The sequence below is a fragment of the Gymnoscopelus microlampas genome, assembly GCF_963454915.1.
Source record: "Gymnoscopelus microlampas genome assembly, chromosome: 4".
NCBI lineage: Eukaryota > Metazoa > Chordata > Actinopteri > Myctophiformes > Myctophidae > Gymnoscopelus > Gymnoscopelus microlampas.
The window spans coordinates 1509019-1535000 of NC_139941.1; the positions used below are offsets into that span (position 1 = coordinate 1509019).

The 25982-nt window shown below is 39.8% G+C and overlaps 2 protein-coding genes across 4 annotated transcripts in view; one reads left to right on the forward strand and one right to left on the reverse strand.

Annotated features, from left to right (window-relative positions):
- The window catches only part of parp8 (poly (ADP-ribose) polymerase family, member 8), a 117153-nt gene extending 103914 nt beyond the window's left edge, over positions 1–13239 (forward strand). Inside the window, exons 26-30 of one of the 2 annotated variants that reach the window (XR_014600696.1) lie at positions 5203–5279; positions 5923–5992; positions 8124–8208; positions 9112–12133; positions 12230–13239. Coding sequence is in view for 1 of the 2 variants with exons in the window: in XM_084055971.1 (XP_083912097.1) it covers positions 5203–5279; positions 5923–5992; positions 8124–8208; positions 9112–9214 (335 nt within the window). In the remaining variant the exon portion in view is untranslated. Of the gene's footprint in view, positions 1–5202; positions 5280–5922; positions 5993–8123; positions 8209–9111 lie in introns of both variants that reach the window. The other variant, XM_084055971.1, reaches the window with a different exon arrangement.
- Positions 13240–17140: 3901 nt separating this feature from the next.
- LOC311043717 (uncharacterized protein) lies at positions 17141–22749 on the reverse strand. 2 transcript variants are annotated; one of them, XM_084055073.1, is made up of 5 exons: positions 22529–22749; positions 20485–21375; positions 19737–20075; positions 18792–19009; positions 17141–17423 (listed from the first exon to the last, which is right to left on the reverse strand). In XM_084055073.1, the coding sequence occupies exons 1-5, from the start codon at positions 22550–22552 to the stop codon at positions 17354–17356; spliced, it is 1542 nt and encodes a 513-aa protein (XP_083911199.1). In that variant the 5' UTR covers positions 22553–22749; the 3' UTR covers positions 17141–17353. The 2 variants fall into 2 exon arrangements, with proteins under 2 accessions (XP_083911199.1, XP_083911200.1); XM_084055074.1 differs by lacking the exon at positions 17141–17423 and having other exon boundaries at positions 18873–19009; positions 19737–20055.
- Positions 22750–25982: the final 3233 nt, after the last annotated feature.

Consider the following 25982-nt stretch of genomic DNA (forward strand, 5'->3'; position numbering starts at 1 on the left):
GAGAGGGCACTTTTTTACCGACGGGTAAAAGCGCAGGGGCTCGTGTGAATAGGCTCTATTCACAGCAGCCATATTATGAAGACATTCACAGGTGTTACCAGTGATACTAATGAAGGCTCTGTTCCATTTAGTCTAGCACAGTGGTTTCCACGACCCCCATAACTCTGAGAGTGTACAAATGGAACTAAATGGACCCTTACGGGTCCATTTGGTTCCATTTGTACACTCTCAGAGTTACACACCTGTAAGGGGCCATTTGGAAGCCCATGAGGGTCCCTGGACCCCAACTGTAGACCCACTGGTGTTTCCAGTGAGCCAACATGCACAACATCAGCACCCTGACTCTGTTTGACCAGAATGGAACAGAGCCTTCATTAGTATCATTGGTAACACCTGTGCATGTCTTCATAATATGGATGCTGTGAATAGAGCCTATTACTGGATCTCACTGTCTGCTGTCAGTGTAGTGCCTCAAGAACCTATAGACGGATTTCCGCGCGACGTCATCACAGAGCAGAATGCGCAATCTGCGCATGCTCGGGGGAAACAAATTGTTGCGCCGTTCACTCTGTTGTTGTGTTCGGGAGTTAGATAGCCATAATTCTGCTATTATAGGCATAATAGGCATAATGCTGCTATTATATACAAACAGATCCAACTTCCGACAAATCATTTTTATTGAGTAAACAAGGTATTACAAACTGCATAATTTAATCTACTTTCATTAAACCCGGTGAAGATCATTTATTTTATGAATGGACATTTGACCAGAGCTGCTGCGGGTAATGGCGCCCTCTATAGGCTTCCCCCTCCTCTGCACGGTCATATCCTCTCATGTTTACTAACAGGAAACCCGTCTAGAGGATACCAGGTAAACCATGAACCTGGTATCTGTTATTGCTATTTTTGAAAAAAGAAAATTGTGGTAATGTGTGCAAATCTTTGAATATATATACTGTATATATATATCTTATAACTCAATATATATCTTTTAACTCAAATCTTTGCTTCTGGGGGTCCCTGGAACAAAATATTTTGAGACTGGGGTCCGTGGACAAATATATATAATTTAGAAGAAAGTTTGAGAACCACTGATATTATAGCAACAGAAGATTAAAAAAATAAATAAAAAACTGTTAGGATTTAGAAGACATTTGTAGAACCCCCAGAAGCAAAGAAGTTAGAAATGGTCGCTTTAAAAAGCATATATATTCGAAGATTTGCACACATTTTCACGATTTTGCAAACAAATAGCAGATCTACAAGCTTGAGTGTCGCACTACGAGCTTGTACATCTGCTATTTTTGAATAGCCCAAAGTATAAAATAATGGTTATAGCAAAAAAATCTAAAATGACACAGTATACGTTCCCGGATTGAATGGGCTACATAACATTCTGTACATTTGAAACTATAGGATAGCAGGTAAACCATGAACCTAGCATCTATCTATTAGGCATGGAATAAACTCCCATTACACCTAAAACAGCCTTTGTGGATAGCTTTAAAGCACAGCTCAAGACCTTTTTCTTCACTCTTGCTTTTAGTTGTGCGTGCGTGTGCGTGCGCAGACACGCACACACACGCACGCGCACACACACACACACAGTAACACAGTAACCCAGGGGGGGAGCTGGGTATCACGCCGACTGGGAACCTTACCTATACATGAATCCACGGAGCGCTGCCCTGCGCGCAGCCATTGCTGCGGTGTCAACGCTCCGCGGACGCGACACCGCAGCAATGGCCGCCTACAGGCAGCTACAGGTAGCACGTCTGTGGATTTGTCTATAGTATACTGAGCCGCTCGGCCGCTGCTAGTGCCCAGTGACGGTCTAGTAGTGGATAGATGGACACTGTAGCATCATTTATTCCATCCTATGTATTTATTGACCAGCAGTGTTCAATCCCGGGCACCGCCAACTCAGCGTTATGAGTAGTGCGGCTTGGGTGCGGTAAGTCGTGTGGTAAATACTGTGAGCTGATGGTAGGTGTGGTGCTCCACCTCAGCAATCCATCTCCCAGGAGTCTAGCGCATTGTATCGGGGATAGACACCCGTGTGTTATCGGCTGATACCGACAATAGGCTCTATTCACAGCAGCCATATTATGAAGACATTCACAGGTGTTACCAATGATACTAATGAAGGCTCTGTTCCATTCTGGTCAAACAGAGTCAGGGTGCTGATATTGTGCATGTTGGCCCACTGGAAACACTCTGTTACACCAGTGGGTCTATAGTTGGGGTCCAGGGACCCTCATGGGCTTCCAAATGGCCCCTTACAGGTGTGTAACTCTGAGAGTGTACAAATGGAACCAAATGGACCCATTTGGTTCCATTTGTACACTCTCAGAGTTATGGGGGTCGTGGAAACCACTGTGCTAGACTTCATTAGTATCATTGGTAACACCTGTGAATGTCTTCATAATATGGCTGCTGTGAATAGAGCCTATAAGCCACTCCCGAGTCCCGACCTACTTACTTAGTGTTGGGCATATTACTCAGGAAGGCTAATAGAGCACCGAAGTCCTGACCTCACTGCCAGTAGAGGGCGCTTTTCCGCAGGTTCGTGGCTTTACTTTTTGTGTTGATATCCTCATTGGGGAATCTTAGATCGCTTCATATAAGAACTGTGTTCCAAAAATAAACACGCCACCCCGGCGATTTTACTCATATGGATATAAAGCATCGACTGAAGGTGTAAATGTACACATTTACCCAAAGAGTAACACAATATAAAAACTAGAAACCAGTCAAACAACCCAAAGACTACATTTCCCATTCAGACCTGGAAGTAGTAGTTCTTAAAGATGGAGTGCCATGATATTTTTCAACCCTAAAACCTGATCATAAGGTATTATTATTATGTAAGGATTAAAAAAAAAAAAAAAAGTGTACAGAAATTGTTAAAAAAAAATGTTTTTATTTGGACACGCCTCCAGTTCATTAAGTATGCCTGGTTCTCACCTTAGCACCTCCTCCACCACCTTAGCACCACCCACCTGCCCTAGTCCCTCCTCCTCATGCCCACACCTGTTGTGTTATGATAATGAGGGGGAGGGTATGTTTTTTGGGGGCTCTGTGATGTCACTAAAGGGCTGTTTCTCTATTGGCACGTTTGACCCTCAAGATTTCAGCCTCCAGGAAGAAACTCCAAATAATCAGAGAAGACATAAAACACCATAAAACCACCACCGGGGGGCTTAAAGGACAACTTTAGTTTTTTACAACCAAGGTTTATGTTTTAGATTGTAATTAAAGTAAATAAAATAGGAGTGTTAAATTTTTTAAATGTGCTGCTTTCTATAGTTTTAGCAATTTTCGTGGTCTTTTTTACAGTGGGCGGGGGCATTCTGTCCGGTGGCTAAATATGTATTTTTTTACACAATAACCTGGTGTTTTCTTTATTATTATTTACAGTAGCTCTTCTAGCCCCCAATAACTCACATCTGGCCATCAAAGACCACAGGACCTTTTTTATTGTGTAAAAAAGGCATATTTACTAGCCACCGGACAGAATGCCCCCGCCCACTGTAAAAAATATCGCAAAAATTGCCAAAACTGTAGAAAGCAGTAAATGAAAAAAAAATAACACTCATCTTTAATTTACTTTAATTACAAGCTAAAATATAAACCTTGGTTGTAAAAAACTAAAGTTGTCCTTTAATGAAGTTCTATCAACCTCATAGACACATGAAAAACAGAAAAAGTGCAAAAACATGGCACCACCTCTTTAAGACTTTTAAGGCAGAATGAATTCCATTTTCGCCAGAAACAGGCTGTATCAAATATGAATGAATATCATCACCGATGCAGAGCCACCCCCCTGACAAAAACACCAGGGTGGTGTCTGTGTTTATGTTTGGAACACAGTTCTTATATGACGTGATCTAACATTCCCAAATGGGGATTTCAACACAAAAAATAAAGCCACAAACCCATGAAACATCGCCCTCTAGTGGCAGTGACGTCAGACTTCGGTGCTCTATATGTTACTTATTACTTTTTTTTTTTTAAAGTAATAAATAATAGTATAGTACTTATTACTTGGTATCAATAGTAATATATTATATTACATTTTATGTTACTTTACTTTTAATGTTGTTCTGCATATTCCATATTTTGGAACAATAATTGCGGGAGCAGTCAAAAATATACCAAACAGCAGTAGGCTACAAAACACATTGAAGTCTCTCAAACCGTTACATATGCTTCAACAAATAAGATGTCAGTTCAATACGTTGCGTTTGATATCAGAAACAAAAGCGAATTACGTTCATTGTAACGAGTTACTTTGCTCAGTAATGTGTAATAATATTGTTTTGGCAAAAGGTACAGATTACACTACTCGTTACTGGGGAAAATAATGATATTACAATACACTGTTAATGTCAAGTGGGGCGGCAGTGGCTCAGGGGTAGAGTGGCCGGGTAGAGTGAACTGGAAAACCGCAAGGTTCCCAGTTCGATCCCGGGCTGGGGCGCTCCCAGTGGCGTCGTTAGGCGGGGCCTTCGGTGGCTATAGCCACCAATGTTTTATCCAAAGCCACCAATAAAATAAAACAAATACATATATATATATATATATATATATATATATTTTTTTTTTTTTAAATTATATATACATCACCTTAACCTAACCCTACCCCTAACCCTAAAACCGAAATAAAGTAACAAAAAACGGGGGGAAAAGTACCCAAATCCGCGAAATCCGCGGAAAAACACGCATGTGCCCGTTGCCTGCGGGGCTAAGCCCCCAACCTAGTAGAGACCTAGCGACGCGTCTGGGCGCTCCCCTAGAGTTAGTGTCGAAGTGTCCTTGAGAAGACGCTGAACCCCTAATTGCTCCGGATGAGCAGGTTGGTGCCTTGCATGGTTTCCTCCGCCATCGGTGTATGAATGTGTGTGTGAATGGGTTAATGGCACAATCAATGTAAAGCGCTTTGGTTAAAAGCGCTATATAAATGCACCATTTACCATTTACCAGTGAGTAGAAGAGTACAGACTAAACACTGCAGCATTCTCCAATCAACAAATAAAACGTTGTTTTATTATATGTTGCACTCAGTGGTTTCTGGTTTGAGAAACACCGCTATAGCACATTACTGTAAGTGTTAAGATGGTGCCACATGGGAATCAAACACTGCATTTTTTAGGCAACAGTGTTTTACATTTTTGGTCGTTGTTGTTTTTCGTTGAACAGGGATGAACAAAAAGCAACAAAAAGTGACTTCGAAAGACGAAAATACGGCAAGCAGCAAGACCAACTTACATCTGCAGGTAATCTGTACTTCATATGGGGTACTTTACTTCAATAGGCTCTATGCACAGCAGCCATATTGGGAATGAATTGGGCCCCTTCCTTACTTCCTTCACAGGTGTTACCAATGATACTAATTAAGGATCTGTTCCATTTGGTGTGGCACAGTGGTCGTCTTATTTTCAAGGACCCCCATAACTCTCAGAGTTACACACCCACCATAAGGGGCCATTTGGGAAACAAAATGGAGTGTTTCTAGTGACCAGAACAGAGCCTTCATTAGTATCATTGGTAACACCTGTGAAGGAAGTAAGAAGAGGCCCAATTTCTTTCCAATATGGCTGCTGTGCATAGAGCCTATTATGTTTGGATTAATGTTTATTATTAGGATGTTTATTGTCGCTGTCGGGTAGAAACCTTGTATCTCCAAATGTCAACCGTTGAATGTTTTTTCGCCATTCAATGCCCTATTTCATCATACAAGAGTGTGAATCAAAAGTAGTGAGAATAAACCTACAAGCTCACAACTAGCTTGAGCTCGTATAGAGCTGCTCATTCTGCCAAATATGTTTCTATTTTCATCCTTTTTGCCTATAGTATGACCTGCTCGGAAAAGGGACGCTATAGGCTCCTGTGGTTAATTTTCATATTCTCCATTTGCAGTCACAGAAGAAAGGGCAACAACCACAGTTCCTGCAGAGTCGTAATCTGAAGTGCATTGCCTTATGTGAAGGTAAACAACCACATCACTTCACCTTTTTGTTTTTTTCCCAACTACCCAATGTAGTGTGTGATGCCCCGTTATTTTTAAAATCTTGAAGTGTGTGCATGTTTAAGATCATCCTATGAGAGAAACTCATAAGATTATCCTGTAGTTTGTGATGCTGCAAGATTTCCAAATTGCTCAATCCTATATTAACCCAGTAAAGGACGACTTTGTGTCAGGACTCTCGAAAACCAGGAAAGGACCCAATATGCAGAATACAAGGACTCAGGAAACGAGGGATAAAGTAAAGGGTTTTTTACTGAAGATAACTGTCAATCGGACACGTAAAGCAAATATATAATACAGCAACCAAACAGGCAAACACAGGGTCTATAAATAGACTAAGCACTGAATGGGGAATGGGAACACGTGAGGAGAATAACACAGGTGAAACCAAGTAGTCATCAGGGCACTGGGTGAATGGGTGTGTTGGCACAGACCATAGACACACACGGCCGGAGGAGGGGCGCCTACAAATTCACGCCCACTTTTGACACAGCGCCGCTACTCGAGGTCCTTTAGAACGATGAACGGCAGCTCTCAATGCAATCTCTATGAGAGGCATTGTAAAATACCGTCATTTCTCAAAAGTTCTAGCATCTGAAATCTAAGGTTTAAGTGGTTGCATGGTATATATGTCACGGACGCATCCCTTGAGGTTTTCAATACCCAGATACGTTTGTGTCTCTCAAGTATCATTTTCATAGGCTATTTATTTTGGACAATTATACAAACAGCATCTTGCAAGACTATTTGTATATTAATACTAACCTGGAGTATTCACTAAGTAGTTGAAAATGTCGGGATATGTCACTCCTCCATTTAGTTGGATTATTTCCCCAACTTATATTCAGGCAAGTTAATACAACAACGGTAAACCCACACGTTTTAATTGTTCATGTACCGTCGGAGCTCCGTGGTGGGTAGAAAATTAATATAAGCCTATGAGATGTTCAAAATATAGAAATATGAACAAAGTCAGTGGGGATTGGGGTGAGAATTCCCCACTTCAGAGTGGACGCTCGGCGCTCGTAAAGACAGTGATGTCATTGAAATGCGACTACTGTGTCTGTCTGCAGTCTACCCTCTGCTGTGTTAACATTATGGGTAACCCATAAAAGTGGCAAATTAAATGTGAAACACATCAACTATTAAGAAAACAAGAAGATATGTTGACAAAGACACTCCATACATTTGGAAACATATTTATAGGCACTCTCTCAAAAGCGGGCGTGAAATTTGTGGTTCCCGTGTTGGTCTATGGCAGAGGCAGAGGGCGTGACACTTCACCCATTTTCAACCTGTCTTCATATAATTGGTCCTCACTAATGCTCATTATAACATGGCTCCATTTTTGTTTACTCGGTCTGTGTCTCAGACCGAGTAAACAAAAAAAAAAGCGAACATTTTTAACTCAAATCTTTGCTTCATGGGGGTCCCTTGAATGACCAAATCAAGCAATAATTAAAGGAGCTACACCATGAATTTAAAAAATAATAATAATATTTGATATCATATTGTTTATGTCCCTCAAACGTTTTTCAAAAGGTTTGAGCCTAAATCAAGCCTCAGATATACTCATTCCAACTAACTTCTCTCTGGCTTATAAAGCACTTTCACCTGCAATACCACATTGTCCTGTTTGGCACGGGGCGCTATTGAGCCAGTTTGTATGCATGTCATGTCCTGGTTCTGTGTGGAAAAAGTAAAAAAAAAAAATAAAAAAAATGTAAAAAAAAAAAAAAAATGAAAAAAAAAAAAAAAAAAAACGACGTGACGTAGGGTGGGGGAACAAATCTGACGGACTGTTTTCAGACCAATTTACATGAAAACCACAGATAGCCTATGAAAGCCTGCATGCTCGAAGTCGGGTATTTGTTGGAACAGAAGAGAGGTGGGGGAGACCAAAAACACACAAAAATGAAGAAAAAGTTAAAATTCATGGTGTAGACCCTTTAAACAAAGCTCTGTGCGTGCTGCGTGTGTGCGTCCCCAAAGATCTCTTCTGCCCGATTCTCTCCTCAGTGGCTGGAGCGATTGATCTGCACAATTGTTGGTCATGATGTGATGGACCTTAAAATGAAGCTTTCTCTTGCAGTGATCACTTCTCCTGACCTGCACAAGCATGGAGACATCTGGGTCGTTCCCAGCACTGATCACGTCTGCACCAGGTTCTTCTTTGTGTGAGTATCGTTTGCATCACGCGTCCCAATAAATAGAATCAAATTAAATAAACAAAAAGGAATAAAGAGATGTGTAAACAGTTTTGTCACATTGCTTTAGACCAGTGGTTCTCAACCTGTGGGTCGGGAGGGGTGGGGGCTCCCCAGTTCAAATACGATTATTTTGGGGGGGTCCCAAGTTCAAATACGATTATTTTGGGGGGGTCCCAAGTTCAAATATGATTATTTTGGTGGGTCGCGACCTGAAAAGGTTGAGAACCACTGCATTAGACAACTAGCTGGCAAGAACCAGGATAAATCGTGCATATATTCATGTAAGCATAACTTGGTATTAAAGGTTTCATGACATTCAGTTTTACCACACATTAAAAGTCTATGTCATGGTCCTTCAAATATGTATACAAAGTTTTAACAAAAAAATCCACTCGTGTGATCCATGGCAGGTGTTTTTCTCTCACATTTCTAAAGCCTTTTCAACTGCAATGAAAAAAGAAATCTTTGCCTGCGGGTGTCGCTGTTGAGGGATTTTGCCTGCCCCAGGAAAGTGGGCGGGATTAATGGCCTGTGACTCCACTGCCGAAGGGCCAAGCTCAGATTACTTTTCAGCCTAATTATTCAGAAAACCCCAGACCACAGAAAATCCACTGAATGTTCAAAATTCAGAATTTTGGGGTGTAATTGAGGTCATAAAACCCCCCAAAAAACATGAAAAATAAAAAAAAGTGAAAATGAATGTCATAGAACCTTTAAGCCTTTTGGAACAAATAGCATTATTTCAAGGTTTAGCTGTCGTTGGTATAAAACTTACGTGGCAACACTTTGTATTTAAAAGTACAGAGGTCTTAATAGATCTAAACCCACCAAACTGAAACTCTTTGTTGTCCTTTCTCTCCTGTCCTACAGCTACGAGGACGGGCAGGTGGGAGACACAAGCATCAACACACAGGACCCTGGCATCCACCGAGAGATCCTAAGAGTCATCGGCAACCAGACGGCCACGGGATGAAACCAACGTGTGTCCCCCCCCCATGCAATATATATATATATACCGCCACCTCCACCCCCCTACGTATACGTAGCGGGCGGCAGCTGCACCCTCCTCCGCCCTTTGGGCCACACCCACCCTGAGACAGCTGTGGGGGGGAGGGGGGGGGGGGGGGGGGGGGCGGGTCCAATAAACGTAAACAAGCGATTTTAGAAAAAGCGTTTCAGAAATGAAAGAGTCACTATGGTGTTTTAAATACGGTGGGCAGAACCACTTCTATTTTCAACTGAAATATGACAACAACAACAACAAAAAAAAAGAAAAAAAAGCAAAACTCTGTTGAACGAAACATTTTTCTAGGTTTATATTGAACATGGAAACTAGCGTTTTTTTCTGAAGACGGTGACACGCCGCGGTGTATGTGTGACGGCTGACTTTGACGTTTTTTAAGAGAACATTTAAAATGGTAGAACTCTGGTGAATATTTTGAGACTTCTGCTGGTAGTTAAAAAAAAAGGGCCTTTTCAAGAAAAAAACAAACAAACAAACAAGACCTTTGTGTTTAAGAAAAGGCACAAGCGTGATCTTGTTTACGAAGAGTTGTACCTTTTTAAAGTACAATGTACTTTCTGTACACTGGAAAGTGTTGTTATACGCACTTTATTTTTCCTATTGTAATATAGGCCTATTTGTTCCAACTACTCATTATCCGAAAAAGAAAAGTTTTTGTTTTCCTTGAAAAAGTATTTTCAATGGTAGTGAATACTGAATAATATTGACATTTTCCGATAGACTGAGAGACACTGAAAAGACAAGTTATACACAAGTGAGGTCAGAATCTTGACCTCATCATTTGAGTTCATAAAACAAATAGTTACTGTCGGGCAGAAACCTCTTATCTCCATTTTATAACTTTTTGTGTTTTTTTTGTAAATTAACGCCCTACTTGGTCATACTACAGCGTCACGCAAAAGCATCAAAAGTAGCAGATCTGCAAGCTCAAAAGGTGGCAAGAAGCGACACGTTTTGAGCTTGTAGATCTGCAAATTTTGCAATGTTGTTTATTTGAATCGTGAAAAGTAACAGTTTGGGAAATATGAGGTTTCCACGCGACAGAGACTAAATCGTATGGAAGCGTATTGTTGCCATGTCAGAAGAATTATAATAAATCCTATCACATTATAATGTGAAAAGTTTGTTGTTATAACAAGATGTTTTTCATGTTATAATGTGATACGTTACGACATTATAGCGCGAAAAGTTCCATGTTTTAACAAGAAAACATGGAACTTTTCACGTATAGCATAATAGTATTTTCTTTCCCCCTGACATGGCAGCGATACACTTCTAAAATAGGGAAGAAAATAACACAATTTATTTTATTTACATGGTGTGATTCATATCGCAGAGAAGCTCTGGTCCACTCCACTTTTTAGAGAGAAAAAATAATAATCAACCGGATGAAAAAAAAAAAGAAAAACACTCAATTATGCCATTGGTCAATGGCATTTTTCTATAGGTGGTGCACTTGAGTGACTAAAAACATTATAATCATATTATTTTCTGGCTAAAAAGTATATTTTACACAAAAGGTGGAGATCTTAGAGTCTTCCCACCGCGGAGAGTAGGCTTTCAACAATCAAATAACGTCTTTGTTTTCTGTGAGTATCAAACGTATATCGTTTATTTTGACTGAAGTGTAGACACTGTGCACCCGTTCAAATGAGGGAATACACGTATAGAGTCGAATAGCGTTAAGGAGAACTCTTCACACTATATGGACCAGAGCTAATTGCAGATATCGTTGCTGTCGGGCAGAAACCTCTCCATACTCTGTTTTTTTCCGTAAATTAGCACCCCACTTGGTCACACAAAAGCATCAAAAGTAGCATATCCACAAGCTCAAAATGTGGCGCGAAAGCGACACGTTTTGCGCTTTTGCTATTTTTGCTATTTTTGAATTTGAATCCTGAAAAGTTGCAGTTTTGGTCATATGAGGTTTCCCACGCGACGGAGATGACATGTATGGCTGAAACACCATGGGTGGCCTCTTGTTGTTGGGACAGCTCATGGACGTGTGGTCTGGGGCCCACCGAGGGTCTGTAACTCAGAATGAAATCAACACTGAGGATTTAATAGTGTTAGATAGGGAGTCCGAGAGATACAAAATCATATCAAATGGTGGTCTGTGGCCCTAATGCATTCAAATGTGTTATTGTTATTGTTTATTTGCACATTTAAAAACAACACATTTGTAACAACAGCACAATAGCGGGTTGTGCAGGCAAGATTTAGAAAACCCTGTGGGGTTTATAAAGTTAATCTCACCTTATTTAACAACACAAATACAATAGAAATGGGAAAGTAATCAGCAAAATAAAAAGCAAACACAAACTATTTGGCAACAAATGCAACATGATACACAGTATGAATGAACAAATAAATATTAGTAGAAAAGGGTGTATGTCCAAGTGTGTGTGGGTGTAAGAGTGGAAGACTATGAATTGTTACATTTGATTCATCAAATGGGTTCTAAGCTTATATTTAAAATGATTTATTGAGGTAGTCTGTGATGAGATCTCATTATAGCTGTTCCACAGCTGAGCCCCCCTGTACTGTACCTGATGGAAAACGTACTGGTCTGGAAAAACAGACCAGTACGGAACTTTGGGAGATGGAAATGACTTGCCTGTCTTGTATTGAAATCATTCATATCAAACCGGGAGCCCTTGAAAATCACTGAATTCTACTGGGACCCCAGTACATTGTAAAATTCTCAGTGCCTGTAAGGATCCATTTGGTTCCATTTGTACACTGTCAGAGTTACAGACCCACAAGGATTTGGTTCCACTATTACACTCTCAGAGTTACAGACCCGTAAGGGTCCATTAGGTTCCATTTGTACACTCTCAGAGTTACAGACCCGTAAGGGTCCATTAGGTTCCATTTGTACACTCTCAGAGTTACAGACCCGTAAGGGTCCATTTGGTTCCATTTGTACACTCTCAGAGTTACAGACCCGTAAGGGTCCCTTAGGTTCCATTTGTACACTCTCAGAGTTACAGACCCATGTCGAGAAGCATTGATTTATTTAAACGGCCACTTTGTATTTGATTGGATGTGGGTGATGATGGTTCTTGTTAACAAAAGAAAAGAAAAGAAAAAGAAAAATAAGCATTTTCAAATGGTTTACTTTGGTTCTGGCTAACATGTTGTTTTTTTCTATAAGCGTTGATGTTTGCTGCATATTTGTTTTCTATCTTTGCTGTGCTTTTTAAAACTGCTCAGAGAACCAAGGAGGCCCCCTTGTGCTCATTGAGTTGCATTACACTTCTTGGGGAAATCACTGTACTGTACAACACTGCTTTTCAAGGTGATGCAAGTGGTATGTATTTGTTAACAGAAGTGTTAAATAGTTCTATATTCTGATACTATCATTGCTATAGACTCTATAGTATATAGAGTGTTTGTTCAGTAACAGGGGTCTGCCCGTCTCTCCAGCTCTTTGGGAAACAGAAAATAGACTTTAAAGTCAGGATACCAATTCCATCCAATCATAACTCATGCAGGATATAGGATGACCGATGAATGAGTGAAATTTTAAGTGATGAAACATAATCAAACATAATTTCAGGAAGAGTTGGCACCTCGCCACATCAGTGATAAATTGGCATTTAGTTTTTCAAAATGAAAAAAATAATAATTCATTGTCGATTGTTTCAAGCATGTTCAAATCCTACTTTACGTTACTTTAAGACCATTTTAGAAATGTTTAAATTTGTTTTACATCTTGGAGAATATAGCCAATGTAACATTGAGGTGCCCACTCTACCTGTTAGAAAATAAATTGGTCCTCTCTCCTGATTGGATGAAATGTGACACCCACCTGAACATGTATTTTCTGTTCACTTAAGAGTTGTACAGTATACAATAATATAGAGCTTTAGCTTTAATATTCTAATTTAAAAACAATGGTTTAACCAAAACATATCACTTACAGCATCTTTAACATATACACCAAATAAAACAAAAAATACAACATGATATTCAATTCAGTTCAATTCTAGAATACAACAGAAGAACAAATGCATCTTCACTGTGTACAGTATGTTTAGTTCACATTAGTTCCCATCCAGCTGACTGCATGATCATTACATAGAGCAGTGGTTCTCAACCGGTGGGTCGGGACCCCCAGGTGACTGAATTTAAGGACTTTTAAGACCTTTTTAACCCATTAAGACCTGAGGCGATTCTTTAAAAAAAATCTAAATTTCTAAACCGTTTTTTGAAAAAAATCTGGAAAATATTTTTTCAAGATTTTTCAAAAATAGCAGATCTACAAGCTCGTAGCGCGGCACTCGGTTGCCGCGCTATGAGCTTGTAGATCTGCTATTTTTGAATAGCCAAAATAAATCTTAAAATGAGACGCAGATGCGTCCCTGGTCTTAATGGGTTAATACCAAGAAGAAGAAAAAGAAAAAAATCACCTTTACTGCATCAAAAGTAATCCACAAACTATACTATAAAAACTGATCAATTGTCAAATAATATAAGAAAGAGGCAAACATTGTGAAAATATCCTATCTACAAGCTCACACCGCCTTGCAACGTGAGGCGTTGTGAGCTTGTAGATCTGCTATTTTCACAATATTTATATGTGGAACAGAGTGAAACAAAATGTAATGCCTCAACACCTAACTTCCAAGTGCTTGGGTGGGGGTCCCCAGTTCAAATATGATTATTTCGGGGGGGTCACGGCCTGAAAAGGTTGAGAACCACTGACATAGATACTAGGACCCATTTCCACTAATCCTCGGCATGAATTATGATTTCAATCATTCATTATCATACTAAAAAAGGCGTTTCAGTAAACTGGCAAAGTTGATAGCCTACTTATCAATCACGAGGCATCTTTAAGACTCCAAACCATATTAAGAAGAACACAAAGACATAGAAAACGGATTATTAATTCGTCTTGACATTCACACAATGATTTTCATGAAGGTTAAAATATTTTTCATCAGAATTGCAATTTAATTTGCTTTAATCAACTGTTTATTGAAAAGGTCAACTGGATAACTCAAGGATAATTTCTTCAATAATGTTTAAAACCAAGGGAGCATTCAAGTTAACAAGATCAAATGAAAATCTCATTACCTCACATATTCAGGGTTCGATGTGTGAATAAAATCACAAATTAAGCACTTAAAGCTGCACTATGTAACTTTTTATGTGTTTACCATTGAGCTAATAGAGCCTGCCTGCTTGCTCAAGGGATAAATTGAATCTTGACCATCAGGTCCAAATTCGTGTCATATCCTGTGTCTAGATGAGACATGACCTTTGACACTATCTAAATGTCTCAATAGAAGAGCAGGGAGACAAAATACAACCACCTCAATTGCATAAGTTATATTGTATTAACATACTCTACCATACTGACAAAATTACATTTTATTCATAAAGTTACATCGTGCCGCTTTAAGCCCCATACTTCCTCGTACAACAAATAGCAAAAGTAGCTGATCTGCAACTTCACATTGTGAGCTTGTGGATCAAATAAGGATTCATACACAGGATTCATTTGGTCAACATTTTTTATTCAAATGTGATATTATCAAACATAAATATGTGGATAACATACATTTTGAATTATCAAACATAAATAAGAAACGTAATCAGACATTTCCCCAAAAGGAAATGCATCCAACATTGAGGAACCATAATCGGTTCCATCACATTTGGAACCGTTTCTGGAACCAGGTTTTTAATCACACTCAATCAGAGCTGGTATGTGGACTTCACGTCTGCTACACTATTACAATACTGGTTGTTCTTTAGAATATAGTAATATATCATTTTAGAATATAGGAATTGTTAAAGGTAAATGTTCAGGAATGGGACCGTTAAAGAGCTATCGTTAAGATCCTAAAGGATCCCAACTCTGTACATGCATGTAACCATATTATGTTCAGCAGGACATTTCATTTGAGTTGCTTTGTGACCTACAGTAAGTATTAAGTTGACCTCGCTGTCTTTACCTTAGATTCTGCACACATACGTGATTAGTTATGATTATGCTATTTAGCATTTGGTGCCTTACACAAAATGGACAAAATGGTAAATATAATGACACACGTTGCTGCTTTCAAAATGTAGATAAGACACATTTCTCAGTAGATTTCTTTCAACAAGTAAATTCCCAATGACATACCCAGTAAACATGCGGTTTACTGGGTAAATGCATATGCCCATAGCTGCACATTTATCCCTCTTTTCACTCGGTGAAATATTAAATGTACGTAATACCACAACAAGGAGGCCAAACATTTTCTGTATTACGTTTTTACTGTTTTTTTTTTCCTTTCTTTTTGCAAATGAATTGGGTTTCTTTTTTCTTTTCTTTTTTTTTTACAAGTTATGAACATATTTTACATATGTACTTGTACCATGTTTATTAAATTCTAAATTGCTGAGAAAAAAAAGTATTATCCTTCTTTTATTATCCTAAGTCACTTAGTGTATGGTTTGTTCATATAAATGGTCATTGCAGCTAAGCACCATTATAATAATGATAAGGTTTGTTCATATAAATGGTCATTGCAGCTAAGCACCATTATAATAATGATAAGCAGCATTGATATATGATGTGTATAGTGCAAATGTCAGTTCAGTATAAATGTCACGTACCTACAGTATATCCTTAGCATATAAAAAGGTCAGCATAAAACACCAGTGCTATCTCACTACAATCATATTGTCACACATTCTCCAATTTTAAACCTATATCATAAACCACTGTACCAGCATAGGATCTATATGCACAGCGCACATTTGAAAGAAATAGGGCCTCTTCCTTACTTCCTTCACACATCTTAGCACCTATACTAATGAAGGCTCTGTTCCATTTAGTGTATCACAGTGGTACTCAAACCTTTTTATTTATTTCAAGGACCCCCATAACTTTGAGTGTACACATGGAACCAAATGGACCCTCATGGGTTACACAGCCGTAAGGGGCCATTTGGAACCCCCTCAAGGAACCATGAGGGTACCTGAACCACACTTTGAGACCCAGTGGTGTAGCAGAGTGTTTCCAGTGAGCCAACATGCAACAATATCAGAATGGAACAGAGCCTTCATTAGCTTCATTGGTAAGACCTGTGAAGGAAGTAAGGAAGAGGCCCAATTTCTTTCCCAACATGGCTGCTTCTGCATAGAGCCTAGCCCTAGAATGTCTGTCATCTTACATACATTCCATGTATTCCAAATACACAGCCATAGATCGGCCCCATGCTTGCCCGGTGAGCAGACTGATCTCCGCGGCATAAAAGTGCTGCGCGCCACGTGCGTACTCACCCAATAATTAATTCCTAAGACTTGGAGTCAGATATTGTCCTCTAGTTTCATATCCATTTGAAAGTTCTGCCAGAAAACGTGTGTTTAGTAAAATATCTCCACTTATGTATGTAAGATCACAGACATTCTAGGGCGACATAGAGCCTATTAGACCCCTAACTGCATGAGTGTGTAACATAATAGTCATTGCTGTGGGGCACAAACCTGGTTTGTCCATATTTAACATTTTCATGTTTGTTTGTAAATGAATGCCTTACTTTTAGTGCTACAAGAGCGACGTTCAAAACTAGCGAACATAGCTGATCTACAAGCTCACAATGTGTCACGGTGTGACGGTGTTGTGAGCTTGTACATTGGCTGAGTCAAAGAGGTGTGAAGGGTTTTAAATAAATATCGAACCAATAAAAAGTATTAACAAGAGCTTGTGACTAAATAATAACTACATTGGCTCCATTGGAACACAGTTTGTTTTATATTTCCTGAAAAGTACATACAAGGTTTCCACCCGACATAGACGATGTGTGTCAGTTTAAAAAATAGCAAAAGTAGCAGATCTGCTACTTTTGCTATTTTTGAACTTTTGATGCTTTTGTGTGACGCTGTAGTATGATCAAGTAGGGCGTTCATTTACGAAAAAACACAAAAAGTTAGAATATGGAGATAAGAGGCACAACTGTCACTTCTCTTTTAATGTCATCTTTGACCCTGAAGGACGGGACGGGTGTGTGTGCGACACAGAGTCTAGATGAGGCTTCATTCCTCTTCGTTCTCCGGTCGGACGGTGGTGGTTCTTCAGGTGATCTACTGGATTCCTTTGGCTTTCAGTTCATCTCTGACCCGGTTCAGATAGTCCAGATCTGGGTAGCCATAGCTGCAAACCAACACATAAATGTATAAATAAGTATTTCATGCTAATGATGGCGATCCTAATGGAGATTATTATCAAGGCGATAATTTGTTTTTTTTATCATTTATACGTAAAAGTCCGGAATTCAAAATGTAGTTGAGTTAAAGTACAAAGGTATAGGCATCAAAATGTACTTAAAGTACAAAAAGTAAAACTACTCATTATGCAGAATGTCCCATTTCGAGTTTTCAAATTGATAAAAATCTTTTGAAAATTGTAGAACTACAAGCTCACAATTGTGAGCTTGTAGATCTGCTATTTTCATAGCCAGGGCTGAAGTGGTTTTAATAATAATCAAAATCTACAAATAACTAGTAACTAAAGTTGTCAAATAATTGCAGTGGAGTAAAAGTACAATATTTGCCTCTGAGATGTAGTGGAGTAGTGGAGTGGATTTTACAGTACAGTACTTAAGTAAATCTACTTAGTTACTTTCCACCACTGCTATTACCGGTGGTCCTCACTTTTTAATTTCATGCACCACCATAACTATCAGAGTTACAGACCCATAAGGGTTCATTTGGAACCCCCTTAAGTAACCCAAGGGTCCCTGGACTTCACTTTGGAAACACTACAATAATATGTGTGCAATGCTGTAAGTATGATTGAATTTGTGATCATCAAAAATTGTATTGATATATTTTTTTAATATAGGAATCGTTACAGGGAACCATTAAGGGAATGGGACCGTTATGAGGGAATCGTTAATGTAACTTTCCTCTTCTACCGCGGAGTTCAACACGGTTTTCTGCGCAAGTGCTGATATTTTTTTTTACCGTTGAGCTAATAGAGCCTGCTAGCTTAGGGGATTAATTGAATCTTGACAATCCGGTCAACATTTTTGTCAGATCCTGAATCTAGGTGAGACGTGACCTTTGACACGATCTAAATGTCTCAAATAGAAGAACAGGGAGACAAAAAGTCTGTTCTAAAAACTGTTTAAAAAAAAAAAAAATGATGTTACTATGTCAGTGGTTCTCAAACTTTTTCATGTCAAGGACCCCAAAATGTATATGTATTTGGCCCAAGGACCCCCATCTCAAAATATTTTGTTCCAGGGACCCCCCAGAAGCAAAGATTTGAGTAATAAATGTTCGCTTTAAAAAAATATATATTCAAAGATTTGCACAGCTTTGAATGATTTCTCAAAAATAGCAGATCTACAAGCTCATAGCGCGGCACCCGGTGCCGCGCTATGAGCTTGTATATCTGCTATTTTTGAATAGCCAAAGTGTAAAATAATGCTTTTTAGCTCAAATCGAAAAATGCATCCAGATGCTTCTTCAGGTCTTAATGGGTTAAGGACCCCAACCCTACTTTGCCTCATATTACCAGGTGGGGCCTCCGTGCATGGAGGTCTTGTGGTGGATGTCGTTCCAGGTCACCAGGTTGTCCCGTCCGCTGGTGGACGAGCGTCCCACGGTGAAGACCAGCCTCTGGCGGAAGGCCCTCTGCAGCAGAGCCAGCACCTCGCGGCCATCCGGGGAGTCTGGGAGGTAAGCGGTGCGGGACGCACCCTCATACCTCTGGCCAGGACTAGGGTGTTCGTCCTTAACAGAGAGGTGACACACAAAAACACACACAAAACCGCAAAAAAAAGGCAAAGTTACAATTTGTAAATGATTTTTTTTTTTACTCAGAATCAAATGTTTTATGGTCATGATTCACCAGAAGCCTGAGTGGCTTGGTTCCACACTTGAAATAATTAATATAAATATTTTCGTAAATATATAATAATAATCTCTATGGGCTGAATGAATGGGCTTTCTATCCGGGGAACCAGAGCCGGTACATCAAATGTCCGCCACTGCTATGCTCTATAGCTTATTGTACGAACACAAAGGAACAGCGTTAGGCCAATGAATTCCTCCCCACAACGCATTTCTGTGTTGCCATCGCTGTTGTATCCTACTGGCTCACCTGCCAGTGAGAGGAGCCCCCACCGGAAGGACGTAGAGCCTTGGTCCTACTCCTCCCGTTCAACATTCCTCACTCACAGGCCCCACTGTACGAGTGTGACAAATATCACCCTCCCCACCCGGCCGTGCACCGCAGCGGATTCAAATCACTAGACTCTGCTGTGGTTCGTTTTTCCCACAATTCCACAAGTCTTACCTTCTCGTAGCATTACCTCCAAAAATAACACATATTTGTATTCCATTTTCAATTGAAAAAAGTAACAATTTCTTCTGTTGAAAATCTGTTATTTTCCTAAGTGACGAAATACGAATTTGCCTTGAGTGAGCGGAGATGTCATTAATCAGCCATTTTTCTTACCGACTGAATGCCGCTTGGAATGTGGTAGCGAATGACGATCGTTCCGTACTTCTCGTAGCCGGGCAGAGAGGATTTGCCCGTCGTAACGTCCATGCTCCCTCCTTCGGGCTGCGTGCCTTTCAGAGTGCCGTACACCGCGCCGCACGTGGGACACACCGGCTTGTAGTCGAAAGCCCTCCGCAGGCACTCCCGACAAAACACGTGCTTGCATCGCAAAGCCTGTCTCTCCGTGTCTTTGATGGTGTCCATGCAGATGGCACACGATTCTTCTTCCTCCGCGTCCGGCTGAGCGCTGCGTGATGGCGAGGTGCCTGGTGATCTGCGGTCCGTAGCATAGGCCTGTCACGGTCATGAAATTGTACTTGACGATTAATTCAATGGTTCTCAAACTTACTTTTATGTCAAGGACCCCCCAAAATGATATGCATTTGGCTGCATATCCCCCCCCATCTCAAAAGTGTTTTGTGCCAGGGAGACCTCTAGAAGCAAAGATTTTAGTTAAGAATGGCTGCTTAAAAATACATATGTACTGTATATTCAAAGACTTGCACACATTGTTACGATTTTTCAAAAATAGCAGATAAACAAGCTCATAGCGCGGATGATGCGTGATGATTCTGAGCTTGTAGATCAGCTGTTTTGGAAAATGTACAGTATGAAAATGTTTCAACGGATGAATTCACACAGAACAGAGGAAACAATCATGACGATTATGCAAAAAATAATTGCAATTATCCGATAGGCCTACCGTAGCGTGGACTGGACTTTTATGTCTGTCTTTGTCTCTGGAGCTGGAGGACGCACTGTTGCTTCCGAGAAGAAAGTCTTCCAAAGCAGCGATCTGCCCAAACGTCCCAGTGACCGTCGCCATCATGCGCCTGCTGTCCCCCTCCGGTCTGATGAGAAGCTGAGTGAATCTCCTCTGTAGGTCTTTGTGATCCCGTGGATCTATGGGGAGAGACTTCCTCTGCATGTCCGTGGCGATCCTCTGGTAGAACGTGACGAATCGCTCTCTGACGAGATGAGCGCGAGCGGGGTTCGCCGCGTTTCTCGGTTTGAACGTCACAAGCGTTTTGCAAGCGGTGTTACCGCGCGGCGTAGTGCCGGGGCTACTAGGCTGCTGCTGCTGCGTCTCAATGAGGAAGTCGCTTCTTTCTTCCATCCTCTGAAGTTCCTTGGAACGCGCGTGCACGATGTAGTCCATAATAACTCTGTCTACCTCGACCGGTTTGACGGGGTTGGAGGAGAAGAAGTGCTTGTCCTGGTGATGTTTTGGGTCCTGGTGATGTTTTGGGTCCTGGTGATGTTTTGGGTCCTGGTGATGTTTTAGGTCCTGGTGCTGTTTTAGGTCCTGGTGATGTTTTGGGTCCTGGTGATGTTTTAGGTCCTGGTGCTGTTTTAGGTCCTGGTGCTGTTTTGGGTCCTGGTGATGTTTTGGGCTTGAATATTTGGCGCTAGCGGCGGACGCGCGCTTTAGCGTGGATAACTTCATGAACAGGTCTTCCATGTCCTGGTAGGATCCTTGTACATGGTAACACGATCCTTGTTCCGTAGCGTTGTACCCTTTGAGAATGTCCTTTAAGTGGCTCGCGTCTTTGTAATGCTCCTGGCAAACGGTGACAGCAACGTCTGTGATAAACTAGAGTGAGAGAAAGAGAAAACATTGTTTCTAAGCAAGTTATGTGGTATTACTATATACTATAAGCTCAGTGGCCTTGTGGTTAGAGCCGGGTCACACCAAAGACTAAAGACCCATTGCCTTTTACAATTACTTGAGTAAAAGAGTATTGGCATCAAAATGTACTTAAAGTACCGAAAGTAAAAGTACTCATTATGCAGAATGTCCTATTTCACAAGTGTTCAAAATGTATTCAAATCTTTTGAAAATAGCAGATCTACAAGCTCACAACACGTCGCAAAGCGACGTCGTGATAAAGTGGGATGCATTGTAATAAAATCTACAAAGTAACTAGTAACTGACGTTTTGTGGCGTAAAAGTATAATATTTGAAATAGCTGATCTACAAGCTTACAACACGTCACGAAAGTGACGTGTTGTAAGCTTGTAGATTGTCTATTTCTGCTATTTAAAAAAGAAATAAGTATAAAATCATAAAACATGTCAGTAATATCTTTGTATGTAATGTCTGCCCTGTGCAAATTGTGATTACCAAGCCTAAGAGGCAAACATAAATGTAATGTTTATTTATTTATTTTTTGAATGTAAAACACAATGACATTGTCACACAATTATTTGTATGACAATATAATCATCAACTTACATTTTGTGACAGCCGTAATCGTGGTCATAGTGACATGGCTAAAATAGGGACACCAAGGGTTATTAATGTGGAGAGAAAATCATCTCTGATCGAGGCCCTTGGAATGTTGTACCTCTATTCCAGTGGTTCTCAAAGTGGGGTTTCGGGGACCCCCGGGGGTCCTTGAGGGTGGTTCCAGGGGGTCCCTGGCTAAATGAGTTAATATAGCAATATCACAAATATAACCACTTTAACCCTATTTTAGACTATGGGAATTCAAAAATAGCCGATTTACAAGAGCTACTATTCTTACGCATCGTGACGCGTTGTGAGCTTGTAGATCTGCTATTTTCAAATATTTAGTACTTTTACTACATTTTGATGCCAATACTTTTGTACTTTTACTTGTAACAGAGTATTTCTACAGTGCAGTATTGATACTTTTACTGGAGTAAAAAATATGAGTACTTTTCCCATCACTAATAATAATAAATAATAATAATAAATACTACTATTAATTACAGATATTTACCTCCAGTGGTGCAGAGGTTGCCATGTTGGTACACACAGGTTACTGGGGAGACCAACGTCTGATTTTATAGAAAGTCTTTTCTTTGCTTTTCCTGTCTTTTCTTTTCACACAGGCCTAAAATCTGCATTTTAAATCTTTATGAGCTTTGTTCTCCAAGGCCTCCTGGGCTCCTAACAAGGTGTTAGTATAGTTATAATGTGTTATATATGTCTAAGTAGAAACGCTGTTTAAAAAGGTAAACACGCTGCAGCTCCAACTTGACTTTCGTTTTCGCCTCAACAAGCAGTGTTGCCAGATTCTGTGAGAGAAACAAGCGGCCGGGCTTAGTAGCAGAAGCAGTGGTGTAAAGCTATAGTACATTTACTCAAGTATTGTACTTAAGTACAATTGTTTGTACTTTCCCACTACATCTGAGAGACAAATATTGTACTTTTACTCCACTATAATTATTTGAAAACCTTAGTTACTAGCAGTGGTTGAAAACAATACTCAAATGTTTTATTTAAGTAAAAGTATCAATACTGCAATGTAGAAGTACTCATTTACAAGTAAAAGTTCAGAATTAAACATGTACTTGAGTAAAAGTACAAAAGTATTGGTATCTAAATGTACTCAAAGTACCAAAAGTAAAAGTACTAAAATGTTTGAAAATAGCCTAGGTATAAAATAAGGCTAAAGTGGTTAATGTATGTTTCATAATGTAATACTTTGTATCTGCAAAGTAACTTATTGTGCCTACTCTTTTAACCCTTGAATAACTATTATAGGTAAGAAAATACAACAAACAAAAAGCACAAACAGACAAACAAAAACAAAAAAACAACAGCAAAAGGAAAAAAAACTACAAATCAACAAACAATGTATAGGCCACATGAGCACTTTAAATTAGCTATTTAAAAAATAGTCTTGAAATAAAATGTGTAATTTTTGGAAGATTTTTGCAACATCCTATCAACACAAATCTGGAACGGGGCTCCAACTGATTGATTGATTGATTGATTGATTGATTGATTGATTGATTGATTGATTGATGTACTTAGTAAGACATGAGCACAAAATATTTTCAGATAGGGGTTAAAGGGACAAATACATATGAATTTGGGGGTCCATGAATTTTGTGTTCCAATATGATGAAAATATTTGAGAATCACTGGTTAAAATAATTTAAAAATTGTGAAACAAGCCCAAAAAACTACCAATATTTACTAGCAACTTTACAGAAAAAGAAGCCCAAAGTCGCTTATAATAAGCCGACATGGCAACGCTGCCAACAAGTCCCATGTGTGCGTGCTGCGCATGCGCCGACGTGACTCCACACCGTGTGCGCAGTGGTATTGTGAGTCCACCAGAGGTCAGTAAAGCACCGCGTAGTGGCAGTGGTGGAAAAAGTACTCATACTTTTCACTTGAGTAAAAGCATCAACACCACACTGTAGAAATACTCTGTTTCAAGTAAAAGTCCAGTGTTCAAAATGTACTTGTGTAAAAGTACAAAAGTACCAAAGGTATAAGTATTTATTCAGTATGCAGAATGTCCCATTTCATAAGTTTTTGATGTATACAATATATAAAATGATTTGAAAATAGCAGATCTACAAGCTCACAACACGTTGCGATGTGCTTGTAGATCGGCTATTTTCAAATAGCCAAAGTATGTGGGTTTAAGTGGTTAATGAATGTTTTGTAATAATAATCCAAATCTACAAAGTACCTAGTAACTCAAGTTTTCAAATATTTGTAGTGGAGTAAAAAAGTACAATATTTGCCTCTGAGATGTAATGGAGTAGAAGTAAAAGTATTACAAATTGGAAATACTCCAGTAAAGTAAAACATACCTCAAAATTGTACCTAAGTACAGTACTTGAGTAAATGTACTTAGTTACTTTCCACCACTTTGTAGTGGTTAGACCAACAGAGAGCAGTGACATGTTCTGTCCACACGGGGCGCTGCATTCCACACAATCAACAATGCATGGATGTAATAACAGGCCTTAAAGGCCCTGTATGGTCTACACATATAATAGGATCAATATAGCTGGTGGTAACTGTGTAAATAGTTAATAGTTAAATTCAACTTTGTTGCAAAGAGCCGTTTGTTCCCAAAGTTCCCAACATGTTTTGTTTTGTTTTATTTATTTATTCATATATTTATTTATCTATTTTTATACTTGTTCTTGAAACCAGGCTGACCGTGTGTGTGTGTGTGTGTGTGTGTGTGTGTGTGTGTGTGTGTGTGTGTGTGTGTGTGTGTGTGTGTGTGTGTGTGTGTGTGTGTGTGTGTGTGTGTGTGTGTGTGTGTGTGTGTGTGTGTGTGTGTGTGTGTGTGTGTGTGTGTGTGTGTCTGTGCGTGCATGTGTGGCTGTACAGTGTGTAAATTAAGTACACGCGCCCCCATTCCGGTACTAATGATATGATAACCTCTGACTAGAGATTAATTCTACTGGAGAGAGAGAGAGAGAGAGAGAGAGAGAGAGAGAGAGAGAGAGAGAGAGAGAGAGAGAGAGAGAGAGAGAATATTCACAAAAATAACAAAAACAAAGATACAGTTTGACTCTATCCAGGCAATCACCTACTTACTAATTAGGTGAGAAAGCCGAATGTTCAAGGTTGGCAGCAGAATATGTAGCAGCAGCCTGCCACACAATGAGGGTCAATGGGTGAACACTATAAGTCTACTACACTTAATTAACTAATGTCATGTTGCTCAATGTTTTTCCCTGTCTTGTTTGTAGTATTTGTTCTGATTCTGAATATGTATTATTATTTTGTATCATACAGTATGTCATTAATGCTTTGGCAATATCAGAGTGCTTGTCATGCCAATAATTGAATTGAATTGAATTGAATTGAATTGAATTGAATTGAATTGAATTGAATTGAATTGAATTGAATTGAATTGAATTGAATTGAATTGAATTGAATTGAATTGAATTGAATTGAATTGACAGACACACAGACAAACAGACAGACAGACAGACAGACAGACAGACAGACAGACAGACAGACAGACAGACAGACAGACAGACAGACAGACAGACAGACAGACAGACAGACAGACAGACAGACAGACAGACAGACAAACATCAGCGTCATCAGTGCCCATACCCTAGGTGGGGTTCTGTGTGGAGTTTGCATGTTCTCCCCGTGCCCCCCAGGGTAGCTACCCTCACAAAAACATGCAGTAATCCTGGTCTCTATACCGCCTCCCCCTTGTCAGCCGGGCGCCTGATGGAGGGGAAGGGAACTGGTTGGAATAACGTGTTCCTTCCACGCGCTACGTCCTACCCGGGGAAACTCCCTCCTGTCAGGTGATAAGAAGCGGCCTGCTCACTCCTCATGTGTTGAAGGAAGCATGAGCTCCGATCGGGGCTCTCCCCAGGCTGGCAGAGGGAGAGTAGTGCCCAGGATTACAAGCTAGGGCAATTGGCACTGTGTGAAAAAATGGGTTACACGCA